Genomic DNA, 17739 nt, shown 5'->3' on the forward strand with positions numbered 1-17739 from the left:
CCTAAACCAGTTTATTGCAAAGCCCAAAGCACTGGCAGATGAAAAGCGGGACCATTAAAGCAGAAGACAATTTCAAAAGGACTCATACAATGGATGAAGAGACGCCTAATCAGTGGAGCGTGCAGCTTAAAGAGAAAGGCAGCGCATCGGCTTTTCCCTGACACCTGTAAATTCACAAAGAGACCGGGAGTATAGAGAACTGATGTACAATCACACAAACTGAAAAGGTGTTTAGAAAATGCATTAAGAACTGATTGAAGAACAAGGTAGGAAAACACAGACTTGCAACACTGTCACACACAAACTACTGATAAAACACACTACATGCTTAAGGAAAGACAGAAGGAGAGAAGATCTCTTTACCGTAGGTGCAATTACAGCAAAGCCGTAGGATCAACAGAATTTCCATCTCCCCAGCATCCAGCCATGTCTCATCCCACTCCCCACCACCAGCCGGTAGAAGCCAATCTGCTGCTTTCAGCACAATAGCAGTCCCCTTACAGGCAGGCTTACACATCCACACATACACACACGCAGACACACAGACACGCGCACCAGGCGATGGGGGGAAGTGGGAGGGATATCACAGAAACACAGGAGGAGCAAAACAGTGACAAGAGGTGGACTTCGCCGGCATTTAAAAAGAGATATACTTAGATGAGTTGGGTTTTTTTCTCTGCAATCCAAATCAATGCTCTAAGCAAACATCTAACAAAGACCGGCTGTGCCAAGATAAAAAGGGAATTCTAACCATGAGAAAGCAACGAGAAAGTCTAAAAATAACGCAGACAAGCAAAGGAAATAGGAAAATGACCAATATAAGAAGGACATTTCCAGTTCACTGTTATATTCCCCAGTAGCTGAACTAAAAGCAGTGGTGCGCAGGACTTTTTCTTGAGCCTTCAGCCCTGTGCAAGTGTTGGCATATACACAGTTATCCTCACACACCCCATGTACACATACTATCTGTCACACACATGTAAATACACACTATCTTGCTCATCCATGTTTTCACACAAAGCCCTAGTTACTGCAGGGTGTGTGTGTCCTTGGTTCAGAAGATGCTCTTTCCCAACTAACCTCACACAGGCTGTGTAATGTTTGGATACTTGCACATGCAAGTATGCAGCAATAGTGGCAACACAGTTGAAAAGCACAATGATCCAGGACTAACGGATAATGATGTACCCTGACACTTCAGTTTTAAAGACCATGGTTCCCAAATGGTAAATTCTGGATGTGTATGATGGGAGCTGCAATCCAACATACAGAATACCAGACGTGCAGGGAACCATTATCCTTACTCAGAAGACGACCTTCTTAGCAACATGATACGACCTTGATAAAGCCCATCCCTACAAGAGATCAGCATGGCTCACTCAAATAGCAGATCTTACTATATACACTATGGAAACATTAAATGTGATCTTAGAGAATGGATAGACTAGATGGACCACGAGGTCCATCTAGTCTGCTGGGAGCTTTTCCTCTTATCTACCACCTTCTCAGTAAACCAAAACTTCCTTAAGTTACATCTAAGCCTCTGACACTTTTAGATTCTGACTTCTTGTTCCAACATTTCTACTCCTTTGAAGAGAGGACTATGTATGATACATTGCAGAAAAACTCAAACCAATGCATAGTTTTAAAAAAGTGAGGGTGAGTGGCCAGGCTTTCTAGGAACAGTACAATACCTTCCATGGTAACAGATGTTGGCACTTCCTTTGAATCCTTAGGACCTTTCACCTTCAGATCCTGTAAGAAACAACTTCATTCAGAATGCAACGGGGTGCAAACAGGCAATGCAGAAGCGGAGTTAAATTAAGCTAAGCACATACCAATATGTAAACCAATAAGTAATAAAAGCCAGCACCAGGACTATAAACACTGCACTTCTCTGTCGATTAGATGCAGGCAATATGCTGACACCTTCCCCAGGGACATTTGAAACTTTGAGCACAAATCAGCGAGGGAGCCAAGAGATATGAGGAATACAAAACTGCTGAAACCTGACCTAAGGACACCGAAATTGTGGAAGGTTGTGGGCTATTCACACAGCCTCGCAGGGATACCTGATCCATTCCATAAGTGACCTTCATTTGTCCTCATTTCAGATAAAGGGAGATGCTGGGTGTTAAAGTCTCATGGTTTGTCAGAGAGAACTTATGTTAACTTTCTCCCTGGATCAGGGAGAACTATGACTAGCCTCTGCATGGCCCAAAAAGGAGTACAGCCGAGGGTCTCCCCAAGACATGCAGAGCAGTGCGCAGGGTATATTGTTATATGTTAAAAGATTGTAGTAAACATTATGAATGTACATCTGCCTACTACAGTCCCCTTTTAAAAAGTGTCACCCTAATACCTGATCTAATGACAAAATCACAATATGATGTTTCCCAATTTACTTGAGGAAGGTAGTGTGTGTGTATCTGACAACCAAGCAAGAGCCGCACAGTCTGGGAAGTGTATGTTTACAGTTTATCCGGCTCTCAGGACAGCCCTACGCCAGGCGGCCTCCAACACTTTCATGTTAAACAATATTAGCACAACAAATGATGTATAAAGGCTGGGAAGAAAGTTTGCCTCCAAAAACAAGCCAAGACCTTTGTTCATAGTATATAAGCACAATTTTCTGATGGGTTTGCCTTTAAATTCACATCTAAAATCAACACAAAACGTAAAATAAATATTTTTAATTTCGAGGTGGACCGGTCCTTACCTCTGAGATTTTGTAGAACTGGGTGTTCCCCTGGCTGCATTTTTCAGCCGTCTCCAGAGCACATTTATAGTTGTCCACAAAGGCCTTGTAGACTCCCAGCTTGCTGGCCTACAAGACAGATAATGAAAGGCAAGTTGAAGGGCACAGAGAAAGTTACATAACATTCTGATTATAAGAGGCACCCCCTCCAGTTACTCGGATAAATCAAAGTAATAAACACAAAAAGAAGCCATCCATTCCAGCACTTGAACTAGAATTGCCTGAGTTTCCATGGCAACAGATTCGGGTAATGGTTTAGCAAGGATTGGAAACCACAAAGGCCCGCAAATGGTTTTATTTCCCATGAATTCCACATCTGCAAACAGAGCACAAAATACGGCCTTCAAAAATAGCCAAGTGGCATTACGTATTCGTAGGCAGAGTGGTTTTTTTATTGTTTAATTTTCTTTGTAGAATTTCCAGGTGGAAAGAATGAGTTTCACCTGTTCCAGCAAGTTTGATAAACACACAAGGATATAATGAAAACTACATCAGATGCTGCGACTGCTCTAATACCCCAAATTAAATTCCACGTGAATAGCAGAATACACGCAGTGAATACAATTCTGTGGAAGCGCTAAAGCAGTAACTTTTTAACAAAGTATTTCGGTAGGGGGTTTAAAACTTAAGGAGCGAAATGTGATTCATTCATTGAAAACGTCCAGGTAGATGGAGAAGAGCCCATCCTTTTTCCTCGCCCTTCACTTGGGCTCTGGTGGTCGAGTGTAAGCTTGCAAGTTTTTGGCAAACTCTGCCTAAATAAGCTAGCCAACTATTTACGATCAGGGTGATCTCCTAGGATTGCTAACTGCAGTTGCAGAACTGGGAGATGTTAACAAGTAGCGGGAATGGGCATCCTGGTAGCCATTGGTGCTATCAAAGTGTCCCAGGTGAAATAGACTCTGCCAGGAAACAAACAATAGAGGTTTAAAGATGGCGGAGTCACTAAGGTGAATACTTCATTTGGAATATAGCAGAAATAGAATTTTAGAAACACCAAATACACACGGAATAGGATTAGAGCACAAGAGAAATTATAAACAGACTACCCCGTCTGACATTGCTGATATGAGGATGTAAGATTATAGCAAGGGTTTCATAGCTTGGCCTTCAGCTAGACACTGTCTGGTCAAGATTTTCTACTTCAGATGGGTTTCTCAGGAAAAAAGCCCAATTCTACTGCAAAGACAACACTTAATATCAGCAGTTACTGATTTGAGCCACGCAATCACTCCAATGACTGAACGGATTAGGGGTATTAAGAGATGTGGGAGTTTACCGGCATCTAGCCATTTTAATGTAAACAGCCCAATTTAGGGACTTCTTTACCCAAGGGCCCAGTGAATAATAATAATAATTTAAAAAGCTTTACCATTATATTCAGGGTTGTTTTAAATGTATCATTAACACTTGCAGTCTTACTGGAATCACGGGCCCCGGGATCTGCATACAATGTGGTTTCTACCTGCTTTGCTGCATCTCTGGGATTTTTCCATCTTGCTTTACTAATGGCTTTAACTAAAGGGATGTGAAGGGGCTCCAATGGATTTATCCCCCCCCCCCAGAAGGGTTCAAAAGAGAACAATGCTGGTAGCTGTGGGATAATTTATTGTAACATAAAAAGGGGAATTTCATTGAACAGAGCAAGCGGAGACTAAGGGGGCTGTTTGGTTGTACATAGGAGCAGTAACTTAAAAACAAATGCATTACTGTTCCTTAAATATACAATAAAAACCCCTCTTACATCTAGTTTCATAGCAGAAGTATCAATTGGACAATTATTTTAAATCAGGAAATGTTTTAACCCTACTAATACTATAGTTTTATAAATATTTTAAAAAAATAAAATAAAAAGCTTCATATAACAAATTATCATGAAATACTTTACATCAGAGGCAAACACTGAAATCTAATGACCGCTCTTATTTTACTGGATACAAGATGACACCTAACAGTCACATACACAATTCACCCTAACCCTGGAACATTACAATTATGCTGTATCCTTCAGAGTAATTAAGACTAATGTCACTGTTGCCAAGTAACAGGCAGTAAGTGTGACGGACACATTGCCAGATTTGCTAATTTGTTGTAAAATCCCAAATCCTGCAGGAGATAGGGGGATAGAATAAGGACTAGTTATTCTTTAGTCGTTATATACATTGAGTTCCCTTGTATCAACCCAAATGGTCACAGGAAGAGTTGAGGGGAAAAAGGACAGATTCGTTTCTTCTCCTTACAATCTTTGGCTCTTTTAGAATCCATTCTATGAAGCACATTATATGGGACAGCACCAGTAAGGAAAACATTTTTGTTTCTACAGATGAAGCAACATTAGGTTTTGGTGGTGGTTGGGGGGGGGGGTCTGTCTGTAGTTATACGGGAAAAAACAAACAAACAGATTAATCAACATCCCTACTAACGAAGAATAAATAGTAAAGAACACATACACTCAGAAGAAAAACAAAGCACTTGACGTAACTGATGTACAAAACAGCTGGGGATGGCGGAAAGGGCAAATGCATACAGGAGAATTATGCAGAAAATTTAAAGGGACCACATGGCCACGTGCATTAATGTGCGCTTAGTGGCTGTAATGTTACATTAAATATGAGCCCGCTTGCCGGGTGCCTTTTTGCTTATTGATATTGTGTACCTTTTGATTCACAGTTTAAAAAAGAGGTTTACAAAAAATATATCAGTCCGCTGAGGATCTTTTTCCTGTGAGTTTCATTTTTCTCAACTGAAAATTACTTTTGCAACCCCCCCCCAAATGAACAGTCTTAAAGTCTACTCTCCCACCATCCTTCCAAACAGTCTTCTAGAATAATTTCATTAAAAACATGCAGCTAAAACAGATATTTTTAAATACAGTAATATAATAAATTAAATTTTAAAGTTGCTAGGCAGCACTGGATATTTTTCAAAGAACACAAAGTGTCAAGTGCAATAAGTGCAACTCATGGGGGGTCTCAGATCAAGTGGTGCTTCTCCTTGACATTGTTTTAGAGATCTGGATTGACAGCATTCGGGTTGTTTGTTTCTTGAATATAGTTTGTTTCTTTAGTTTTAGTTACTGTTTAACCCCTTCGTGACAAAGGCTGATTTTACTTTTTGTACCCTTCGTGACAATGGCCGTTTTAACATTTCTGCGCTGCTCGTGTTTAGCTGTAATTTTCTTCTTTCCCGTTTACTGAACCCACACACATTAGATATTGTTTTTTTTGCAGGACAAGAAGGGCTTTCTTTAGATGACATTGTTTTGATTGTATCGTATTATTTACTATTAAAAAAAGTATAAAATATGGTGAAAAATTTAGAAAAAAATGACTGTTTGTAACTTTTACTTATCTATAAAAAGTAATAAAAAAACCTGCTAAATAGATTCTACTATTTGTCCTGAGTTTAGAAATACCCAATGTTTTTATGTTTTTTTGCTTTTTTCTGCACGTTACGGAGCAATAAGTACAGGTAGCGTTTGCTATTTCAAAGCCATTTTTTCCAAATCTGGTAATTCTTCCCCCCATGTGCCATTTTGGGTATCTTTGAACTCGGCCAATGCAATTTACCCCATCAAGTCATATATTTTTGAAAACTAGACAGCCCAGGGTATTCCAAGTGCTAGTATTTTAACCCTTTCCAAGCACTTATTCTACCATCAGCCTTTGTCAAACTTTATGGTAGTAATTTTTTTGCATATGTTTTTTCACACACATTTTACTTCAGGTATGAATAAACAGGTTCTGGTATATGTCACTATCACAAAACACCAATATGTGTTCAGCAACACCTCCCGAGTACAGCGATACCTCACATGAATGATTTTGCCTGGCTGTTTGGGGGCAAAAGGGCTACATTTGGGGCATGCACAATTTGGGGCATGCCCTATTTGGTACATCTTTGAGCCGGGCCATTTCAGTGTGCCCAACAAAACCATATATTTTTGAAAACTAGACACCCTAGGGTATTTTAAATGCTGGTATTTTAACTCTTTGCATGCACACATTTTACCACCAGCATTTTTTTCAAGGTTTGCAGTAGTATTTTTGTGTGTGTATTTTTCCCACACACACCTACTTTATGTATGAATTTACAGCTCCTGGTATATGCCGCTGTCACACGACACCCCAATATGTGTTCAATTTACCCCATCAAATCATACATTTTTTAAAAGTAGACACCCCATGGGCATTTAATATGCCAGTATTTTAACTCTTTCCATGCAAGAATTGTTTTAAGGTAATATGCTAATTTTAGGACTTGCTCACAAAAATATATTTTTTATATATATATATTTTTTTGCCTTTTTTTTAAAAAAAAGTTAACATTTTTTTTCAACTTGAAGGTTCCCCTGATAGTGACATCAGTGGGAAATTTTTTTTACAGGTCGAGGTATTACAGCAACGCCGTTTCGGTGCAGAAAGCGAAAGTTGATCGCTTTCTGCACCCGTTTAAAGACGTGCCGGTCCTGGCACGTCAATTGTCATTAATGACTTGAATTTTGGTGACGTGCTCAGACCGGCAATTGTCATCAAGGGGTTAAACAATCTGCAAGAACGGAGATTTTTTTTTAAACAGTTCTTTCAAATATGCCTATAAAGTGTATCGTTATATATGAACGAAACCATTGCATGTACGACTCACCTTTACATAAAATGCGTATTTCTGTTGTAAACTGTCTAAAAGGTTAACTATAGTATTGTATACATCAATCTAGCATAAAATAACAATAGACTCCTAATTTCACTGGTTTACAGACTCATTTTAGATTGTAAGAGTATGGTATTAGCAGAGGATAATGTATGTTCCACATCTCAATTATCCAAAGTGAGGTGGCCACAGTCAGAGCACAAGCAGACTCACCAACTTCTGGAAGAGGTGACCAACGGTGGTCTTGTTGTCCCACTGCTGAACAATGGGACACAGGTTGTCGTAGAAGTCCTTATGGATCCCGTAGATGTCTTCAATCTTGTAAAATATGGCATCTATCTGCTGCATGGTTAAAACAGGCTGAGATGTGGTGGCAGTGGCCTTCAGTGGTTTCATGGGCTGCAAAGTAAACAGACAAGCAACTTCGTTGAGCAGATTCTATTAATTAAGAATTAAAACGCAAAACTTCTACTTCTATTTTCTTAAAACGTGACGCCCCTGTTCTCTCGGAGAAGACTGTGTTAATAGATATTTAGCACCCAGCACTGGTAGGAGGCTGTGTATGGATATTAGCAGCCAGTCCTAAAAAAAACCCAAAAAACTATAAAAGTTCTACTAACTCACAAATCCTACCGATCCTTGGGTTTAGAACAATTGGTCATGATTACAATCAAGAGTCAATTTAATTTTTTGTAACAAGGCTTAACACTGCTTTATGCTACATGTTTATTATATTTGAACATATTGCATAACAGACAATCCAGGAGCAATAGAACAATGGAGCAGAATGCGTGTCACACCAAGCACATGATTTTCACACTCCTTTTTTCCACACTCTATCTATTCATTTAAACTCATGTTCATAGAGAAGGTTGGGAGCGGCTATTTAAAAAATATCTAGTATTTTCTGATACACCTGCTGTAACAAAGAAGAAAATACAAAACGTAGCGAATTACCAGAGGCACATACCCTGCTATTCTAGGAGGCCATTAAAAGGAGCTTTTTTGAGGACACTGTCTGTAACGTAAATACCAAGTGAATTAACAGGTGATATGACTTGCAAGAAAGCCTTTATATGCGGCATGACACAGAATGGCGCAGGTAAGCAAGGAAGTTTGCATTTATCAGCTAACCTGAGACCTTAAACAGACCCTACAAAGCAGAAAAATATACAGCATATAACACCCGCACAATAAAAAGTAATGAACTCGAGTAGAATCAGAATTCTGGTGGGCAGTAGCAGCCTCAATTAAATTAAAATACTGCATTTGCCTTTATTTTTTAATGGATTTGCAGCCCCTTTCCTTCATATTAACTTCCTTTTGAATGCATTGGCTGCACCATCAAATGACTTTTTAGGCAACGTGCAGCAAGATTCAAAACAAGAAAAGTAATTTCTGTTTAAAAGCAGAATTCTACAACAAATCAAAACGTAATTGGGCATGTAAGAATATATAGTGCGTGCCTCGGCAGGGGCTGAAAAAAGACCTGGATGGTCAGAGCATCTTCAAATGACCTCTGCATGTCATCTTCTACTGGGCACTCCATCAATATAAATAAGGGGTGTAGAATGTGGATATGAAAGAACTTTAAAGTAGCCCAAATACTAGGGGAACCTGACTCTATCTGGCTTCTTGTTTGTCTGTTTCTCTACTCTCAATATTCTTTTGAAAGCAAACTTAGGCCGATCTTTACAGAGGTTGAGAAATCCTGAAGATTATCCCATGTATTAATCTATCCACGGCTGTCATATGATGCATCCTTAACTTATTAACTAGTTATACAACACATGACATTGTTTCAGTAATATGTAATGGAAATTAACCCCTTCGAGACAAAGGCTGATTTTACTTTTTGTACCCTTTGTGACAATGGCCTTTTTAACATTTCTGCGCTGCTTGTGTTTAGCTGTAATTTTCTTCTTTCCCGTTTACTGAACCCACACACATTAGATATTGTTTTTTTCAGGACAAGAAGGGCTTTCTTTAGATGACATTGTTTTGATTGTATCATATTATTTACTATTAAAAAAATTATAAAATATGGTGAAAAATTTAGAAAAAAATGACTGTTTCTAACTTTTAGTTGAAAAATCTTTTACTCATCTATAAAAGGTAATGAAAAAACCTGCTAAATAGATTCTACTATTTGTCCTGAGTTTAGAAATACCCAATGTTTTTATGTTTTTTTGCTTTTTTCTACCCATTATGGGGCAATAAGTACAGGTAGCGTTTTGCTATTTCAAAGCCATTTTTTCCAAATCTGGTAATTCTTCCCCCCATGTGCCATTTCGGGTATCTTTGAACCCGGCCAATGCAATTTACCCCATCAAGTCATATATTTTTGAAAACTAGACAGCCCAGGGTATTCCAAATGCTAGTATTTTAACTCTTTCCATGCACCATATCTACCACCAGTCTTTGTCAAACTTTATGGTAGTCATTTTTTTGCATTTGTTTTGTCATACACATTTTACTTCAGGTATGAATTAAAATGTTCTAGTTTATGTCACTATCACAAAACACCCCAATATGTGTTCAGCAACATCTCCTGAGCGCAGCGATACCCCACATGAATGATTTTGCCTGGCTGTTTGGGGGCAAAAGGGCCACATTTGGGGCATGCGCATTTTTCAATGTTGAACTTTGGCATTTGGGGATCCACTGCCCATGCCCTATTTGGTACATCTTTGAGCCGGGCCATTTCAGTGTGCCCAATAAACCCATATATTTTTGAAAACTAGACAGCCCAGGGTATTTCAAATGCTAGTATTTTAACTCTTTCCATGCACCATATCTACCACCAGTCTTTGTCAAACTTTGTGGTAGTCATTTTTTTGCATTTGGTTTTCCACACACATTTTAATTCAGGTATGAATTAAAATGTTCTCGTATATCTCACTATCACAAAACACCCCAATATGTGTTCAGCAACATCTCCTGAGTACAGCGATACCTCACATGAATGATTTTGCCTGGCTGTTTTGGGGCAAAAGGGCCACATTTGGGGCATGCGCTTTTTTCAATGTTGAACTTTGGCATTTGGGATCCACTGCCCATGCCCTATTTGGTACATCTTTGAGCCGGGCCATTTCAGTGTGCCCAACAAAACCATATCTTTTTCAAAACTAGACACCACAGGGTATTTTAAATGCTGGTATTTTAACTCTTTGCATGCACACATTTTACCACCAGCATTTTTTCAAAGTTTGCAGAAATATTTTTGTGTGTGTATTTTTCCCACACACACCTACTTTATGTATGAATTTACAGCTCCTGGTATATGACGCTGTCACACGACACCCCATAATGTGTTCAGCAACATCTCCTGAGTGCAGTGATACCCCACATACATGGGTGTGTCATTTTTTGGGGGAACTAAAAGGCCACATTTGGTACGTGTGCATTTTTCTAATTGGAAATTAGATGTGTGGCCATCCTTCCCCCCGTGTTAATTGGGACGTTGTTGAACCTGGCCCATTCAATTTACCCCATCAAATCATACATTTTTTAAAAGTAGACACCCCACGGGCATTTAATATGCCAGTATTTTAACTCTTTCCATGCGAGAATTGTTTTAAGCTAATATGCTAATTTTAGGACTTGCTCACAAAAATATATTTTTTATATATATATATATTTTTTTTTTATTATTTTTTTTTAAAAAAAATTTAACATTTTTTTTCAACTTGGAGGTTCCCCTGATAGTGACATCAGTGGGAAATGATTTTTACATTTTACTGTTTTTTTACTATTTTTTTCTAATTATTATTAATTTTATTTTATTTTTTAATTTATTTTTACTAATCACACTGTGATTAGAAAGCTGGGCTCCATTGACTTGCATGGTGAATGCAGTACCTGTATTCAACCTGCAAGTGGAGCCAAAGTTCTCTAGATGGTCTGGACCATCTAGCGAACTTTTAAAATTTGTGGTTCCTGTTACAGGACGGCGGCCATCTTCCTTGATGGCGAAGATTGCCGGCAGCTGCGGCTGTGACCGCTCTCCGGAGTGGTCACAGCCCATCAAAAGGTTAGTGTTTGGTGTCGCTGGATGCCTCCTGATCGAGGCATTCCAGCGACACCATTTAAGTTTAGGAGGCGATCGTCGATCGCCTCCTAAACGCTTTTAAAACGGGCGTCCGCCGCCATACAAAGTATGGCGGATGTTGACGTCCCGTGGAGGGGCCAGAGATGGCCCCTTCGTGCCGATCGCGGCGTTGCTGAATGCCTCGAGGTCGAGGCATTCAGCAGCGCTTTTTGGGTGCAGAAAGCGATAGTAGATCGCTTTCTGCACCCGTTTAAAGACGTGCCGGTCCTGGCACGTCAATTGTCGTAAAGCACATGCTTTTCCGTGCCGTGCCAGGACCGGCAATTGTCATTAAGGGGTTAAATGTGCCATATATAATTATTTGCTGACGACACAAAAATTTGCAACAGGGTTGATGTTCCTGGAGGAAGAAGCCAAATGGCAAACGATCTAGGAAAACTGGAAAAATGGTCAGAGCTGTGGCAATTGGCATTTAATGTAGATAAATGCAAAGTAATGCACCTGGGGCATAAAAACCCAAGGGCAGAGTAAAGAATATTTGGTACTGTCCTAACCTCAACATGTGAGGAAAGGGATTTAGGGGTAATTATTTCAGAGGATTTAAAGGTAGGCAGACAATGCAGCAGAGCAGCGGGTAATGCGAGCAGAATGCTTGGCTGGATAGCGAGAGGTATTAGTGGTAGAAAGAGGGAAGAGCTCACGCCGTTGTACAGATCACTGGTGAGACCTCACTTGGAGTATTGTGTACAGTACTGGAGACCGGATCTCCAGAAGGATATAGAAATGTTGGAGAAAGTGCAGAGAAGGGCTACTAAAAAGGTTTATGGATTACAAGATAAACCTTACCAGGACAGGTTAAAGGATCTTAACCTATATAGCCTGGAAAAAAGACGGGACAGGGGGGATATGATAGAAACATTTAAATACTTAAAGGGAATCAACAAGGTAAAGGAAGAGTTTATTTAAAAGGAGAAATACCACAACAAGAGGACACAAGCATAAACTAGAGGGGCAAAGGTTTAATGGTAACATCAGAAAATATTACTTTACGGAAAGGGTAGTGGACGCATGGAATAGCCTCCCAGCAGAAGTGGTAGATGTTAATAAAGTAAAGGCATTTAAGCAAGCATGGGATAGGTATAAGGCCAAGCTAGATATAGGATAAGGGCAGGTACTAAAGGAAAGTACTTAGAGGTTGGGCAGACTGGATGGGACTACTGGTTCTTATCTGCCGTCACTTTCTATGTTTCTATAAGCTGAGTCAGGTGTCATGTAAGCGGATATATAGTTAGAAATTAAATGTCATCTTTAAATTCATCCACAGCTAGTAGAGGACAAAAGATTATAAATAGTGAATTTAAAATCTAGATGAAAAATATAACAAAATGCATGATGCACAAAAAGATTCTGATGCGATCATTGACCTTCCGATAACAACAATGATAAAAATAGTCTAACCAACAAGAACATTCCACTGGTTATTACTGTAATAAGACCACATCTCAAAAAGTATTTCAATGCATGGTCCTCATGGAAACTTACAACATGGTGTTAAATAGAAGCCAACCTGCCCCTTTTTATTGGTTGTAATACCTCAAAGCACAAAAAAGTGCTGCATTTACACAAGAAGTTACAAATGCAATTCACACTCAATACAGCAAGTGACAAACGCTATATATATATATCATATATACACACATATACACACACACACACACACACACACACACACGTAAAGAACGAGCACAAATCCTTTTAAGGGTTTTAATTCAATAATATTGGATAGGGTTAGAATAGGATTACCTGATTAAAGAGTTACCTGCAGCCCTCTCGCCTAATCTTGGACTAGTGCTCCCCTCCCCATAGCCGTTTCCCAATGATGGTTGGGGTTCCGGCCATACAACCAGAGGGTCATAGCTGGTGGACAAACTGGGTATCTTAAGAGTACAGTCCATGCATACACACAAACATCCATCCGTACGCATCACGCAAGGGCATGGGATGTGTCTTTAGGATTTCTCAACCTCTGTAAATTTCCACCTAAAGTTTGCTATCAAAAGAATATTGACAGCAGGGAAACACGGAGCCAGATGGAACCAGGCTCCTCTATTCATCCTCAATATTTGGGCTATTTTAAAGATCTTTCATATCCACATTCTACATCCTTTATCCAACGCAGGTAAACAAAACACGCACAAAAGTCTCCTTCACAGAAATACTGAAGTGTAAGTTCCCTTAGTTCAAACAACTATTGCGAAAGACGCTAAGTGTGGTTAACATGCTATATGTGTCATTTCCGGTAAAATACCTCATATTCTCGTATTTCAGCATTTTTATGTTTTACCCTTTATGTGCTAGATAATAGTTTGGGAATTTTGGTTTCATAAATTACTTTTTACATCTTGGGGTTTTAAAGCACAGCATTTTTGGACTTCATTTAGTGTATTAACATCGACTAATTCCATTCAAACACCATTATCCACACACGAACCTCCAGTTTACAGCCGTTTTCAGAAAAAAACGTATCAGGGTCTTAATATGCTGCTTTCTTCCCCAGCTCAGTAGAAGTGGCCCCTCATACCTTACACTCACTAACGCAACCTGTGATTTAATTTAGGCCACAATGTCTGTATTAAAAATGTCTACAGCATACAAACAAAAAGATAAAACACAAATGTATCCTTGGGAAGGAATCGTGTGATACCAGCACATGGGAACTTACCAACAGCAGAGCTTCCAGCTGATTTATATAGATCTCTTCACTTGCCAGAACCCCAGACAGGACGAGCTTTCTCATCAACAGCCCCTTGTCCGACTCACTTTCACCCTGTAAATAAGGAGAAACAAATGTTCAGAAGGCCTTTTGGAATGGTAACTATGCATCATATGGCCCCAAAAATACTTCTATGGTGTGCATATACGGCTTGTTGGAGCATGCCATGATAATACCAACAGGACAGGCATAATGACCAAGAGTACACCGATTTTAATGCTCTGTCTACACATGATGGAGTCAAGTGCAGCAGGACAGTGAGATGTCTCAATAGTTTAGCAGTTAGAACATTTTTACACGTTAACTTGATACATGTGATGCTCTGCATTTTTGCTCCATCATACCCCCTACCACCCAGTCTGAGCAGTCACAGCATAGTGGTAAAATGGTATGAGTACAAGTAACCATCACTATTTGGTCTGTGTGTAGTCCCAGCACACCGAGTCTGAGCACTGGGATATGACATCCCTTCCCAGTGCAGGGAGCAGAAGAGCTGTCCCGAGCAAACAAAGGAAAAGGTATATACACGCACGCACGCACGCACGCACACACACACAAACACACACACTCTGGGACCACGATGACTTTATCCCCATTACCTACAAATGGGGAAAACTTGGAACAATGGCGAACCTTCTTAACAGTGGCCGGCCTACCTAAATTCCAAGAGTGCATCGACGACTCATCCGGGAGATCATAAAAGAACCCAGACTAATGTGTAAAAGAACTGAAGGCCTCACTTGCTTCGGTTAAGGTCAGTGTTCACCATTCCACAATAAGACAAACAATGCAAAAATATCATCCATGGGAGAAAATGGCAAAAACCATTGCTGACCAAAAAAAAAAAATACAAAAAGGTCCGTCTCAAATTTACCAAAAAAACGTCTTGATAACCCCAAGACTTTTGGGATAATCTTCTGTGGACTGATGAGTAAAAAGTGGAACTTTTTGGAAGACATGGGTCGTGTTACATCTGTATCATCATACCAGCAGTCAAACACGTTGGTGTGATGGTGTAGGGCTGCTTTGCTGGTTCAGGACATGGGTGACTCTCCATAATTAATGGAACCATGAATTTTGCTTTCTACCAGAAAATATACGGCCATCAGTTCACAACCTAAAGCTCAAGTGCGTTGGGTTATATACCAGGACATTGATGTGAAGCACACAAGCAAGTCCAACTCTGAATGGCTCAAAAGAAACAAAATGAGGGCCAAGGAGTCAGTCCTGAAATGAATCTGATTGATATACTGTGGCATGACTTTAAAAAGACGGTTCATGCACGAAAACCCTCCAATGTGGCTCCAACTGTGTGAAGGATTCACACAGATCGATCACGTGCACGGAATTGAGGGGGAGTGGATGGGTGTCCCCAGTGAACCGTAGCAGCCGCCCCTCGCATCATCGATGACGTACCTGGTACGTCCCGGTCTGCCGGTAACCTTTGACCCGGAAGTACCAGGTACGTCCCGGTCTTGAAGGGGTTAATATTAATGTGTGTTTATGTCCATCAGTGTCTGCATTAAGCCTAAGAATAAGTATGTATTTATCACTCCGGGTACTGCACAGTACATAAATATATAGCCCACAAAAGGCACACACTCACGGGTCTTCAGAAATATTTCATAGGTTTAGGGGTGGAGTGTTATAAAGGCTCCAATACAGCCCCATCAACAACGAATGCATATTAAAGCATATTATTTCTGATGCTGCAACAGAATTTGCACCAATGCTAGGTTAATGCACCAAGGGAGCTTGTTCTGTACACGCATGCGAGGGGTTTTGTTAAAACCAGAAGTTGTATACGCGTATTGCGTAGATGTCCCCCGCCGGCCCCGCGAGTCTGCTCTGGTAAGTCGGGGGGGGGGGGAGGAGGACAGTGGCAGCATATCGTGGGGGGGGAGAGGAGGACGACAGTGGCAGCATATCTCGGGGGGGGGGAGAGGACAGTGGCAGCATATCTCGGGGGAGGGGGGGGAGAGGAGGAGGACAGTGGCAGCATATCTCGGGGGGGGGAGAGGAGGAGGACAGTGGCAGCATATCTCGGTGGGGGGGAGGAGGACAGTGCCAGCATATCTCGGGGGGGGAGGAGGACAGTGGCAGCATATCTCGGTGGGGGGACAGTGGCAGCATATCTCGGGGGGGGAGGAGGACAGTGGCAGCATATCTCGGTGGGGGGACAGTGGTAGCATATCTCGGGGGGGAGGAGGACATTGGCAGCATATCTCGGGGGGGAGACAGAGTGGCAGCATGTTTTTTTGGTGTTTTTTTAAAGAAAAAAAACTTTTTCTTTAAAAAAGCACCAAACTTTTAGGGTGCGGCCTATATACGGGGGCGGCCTATATCCGAGCCAATACGGTATATAATGTCCACATGCTCCTCAGGCGGCAATTCCTCAATGTCCAGCTGATTATATAAAGTTACTAAAAGATCTAAATGCTGTGTGCCCATAATGCGTATTTCAATATGCAATATCGTGAATATTAGAGATGTATGAGGTCTCTGGAAGCTACTGGGATGAATAACAGTTTATCAATACTGCTATTTTACAACAATAAAGACTAGAAATTATTGATGCCAGAATCTATGCCCCCTCCAAAGTTTCACACCAGTGACGAAAAGACTTACAATAGGTGAAAAATACAGAAAACAGCAGTCAGAAAATATAACTGTTCTAAACCTAGGAAACAGGTAATGGAAATCCTCAACCCTGCCCTACCATAAAAAGATAACAGCATTATGTAGCTTTGGATACTTTAATGATTAACTTTTGCCATTTCAGGGTAAAGGAGCACCTTTACTGTTAAGGATAGCACTAGATGGTAAACTTTCTAGCAATGAGCGTGAGTAAAATAAGGATATTTTAGAACCTAGTATATCTGCTTGGTCACAGGAGCAGACTATCAATGTTTGTGCCAACCCTAAGTGAGATCATTGTGATGCAGCAACGGGGGGGGGGGGGGGGAAAGCAATCCTAATATAGTCTTCTCTAGGTTCATAACAGAAAAAAAATTGAAAATGAGAAGAAAAAAAAAAACCACACACACTAATGGACTTTAGCAGGCAGATGTTACTCTGACTTTACCACATGCATAAAAAGTAAAGATAGACGAGCTTTGGTGAATGTGTTTAAATAACCTTTTCGTGTAAACAAGGTAATATTCTCGGTGCTGTGATTTATGGGACCGGGACTCCGAGGGTTAAAAAGAAAGAATTAATTACAGGGGGGTGCATAAATAGTTCAACTGATAGTTACCCAGTACAGGGCATAAGAGTAACGGAAGGGCTGTCATTACCCATTGTACAGCACTGTGGAATATGTTGTTGGTATCTAAATCAATAAATGCTTGGCTGGATGACCGCTTTGCAGAAGAGGAAAATGTGACCTATACAACCTTTCAGAATCTTATCTTAGTCCTTCACAAGGAGAATAACCCGACAGAGATCCAGACCCCACACACCTTATCTGTAAGGTACCGGTCAATCCAGTACAGTACGGAAACAGAT

At 40.4% G+C, this 17739-nt stretch overlaps 1 protein-coding gene across 2 annotated transcripts in view; it reads right to left on the reverse strand.

The window, feature by feature from the left end:
- LOC149286076 (active breakpoint cluster region-related protein) overlaps positions 1-17739 on the reverse strand; it is a 120203-nt gene that overhangs the window by 53201 nt on the left and 49263 nt on the right. For both annotated transcript variants that reach the window (XM_089494353.1, XM_089494354.1), the window contains 4 exons: positions 14182-14278; positions 7622-7807; positions 2720-2827; positions 1695-1755 (listed from right to left, as the gene is read on the reverse strand). In XM_089494353.1, the coding sequence (XP_089350479.1) occupies positions 1695-1755; positions 2720-2827; positions 7622-7807; positions 14182-14278 (452 nt within the window). The remainder of the gene's footprint in view (positions 1-1694; positions 1756-2719; positions 2828-7621; positions 7808-14181; positions 14279-17739) is intronic.

The sequence above is a fragment of the Sceloporus occidentalis genome, unplaced genomic scaffold (assembly GCF_023333645.1).
Source record: "Sceloporus occidentalis isolate IW3139 unplaced genomic scaffold, rSceOcc1.0.p SCAF_72, whole genome shotgun sequence".
NCBI classification, from domain to species: domain Eukaryota; kingdom Metazoa; phylum Chordata; class Lepidosauria; order Squamata; family Phrynosomatidae; genus Sceloporus; species Sceloporus occidentalis.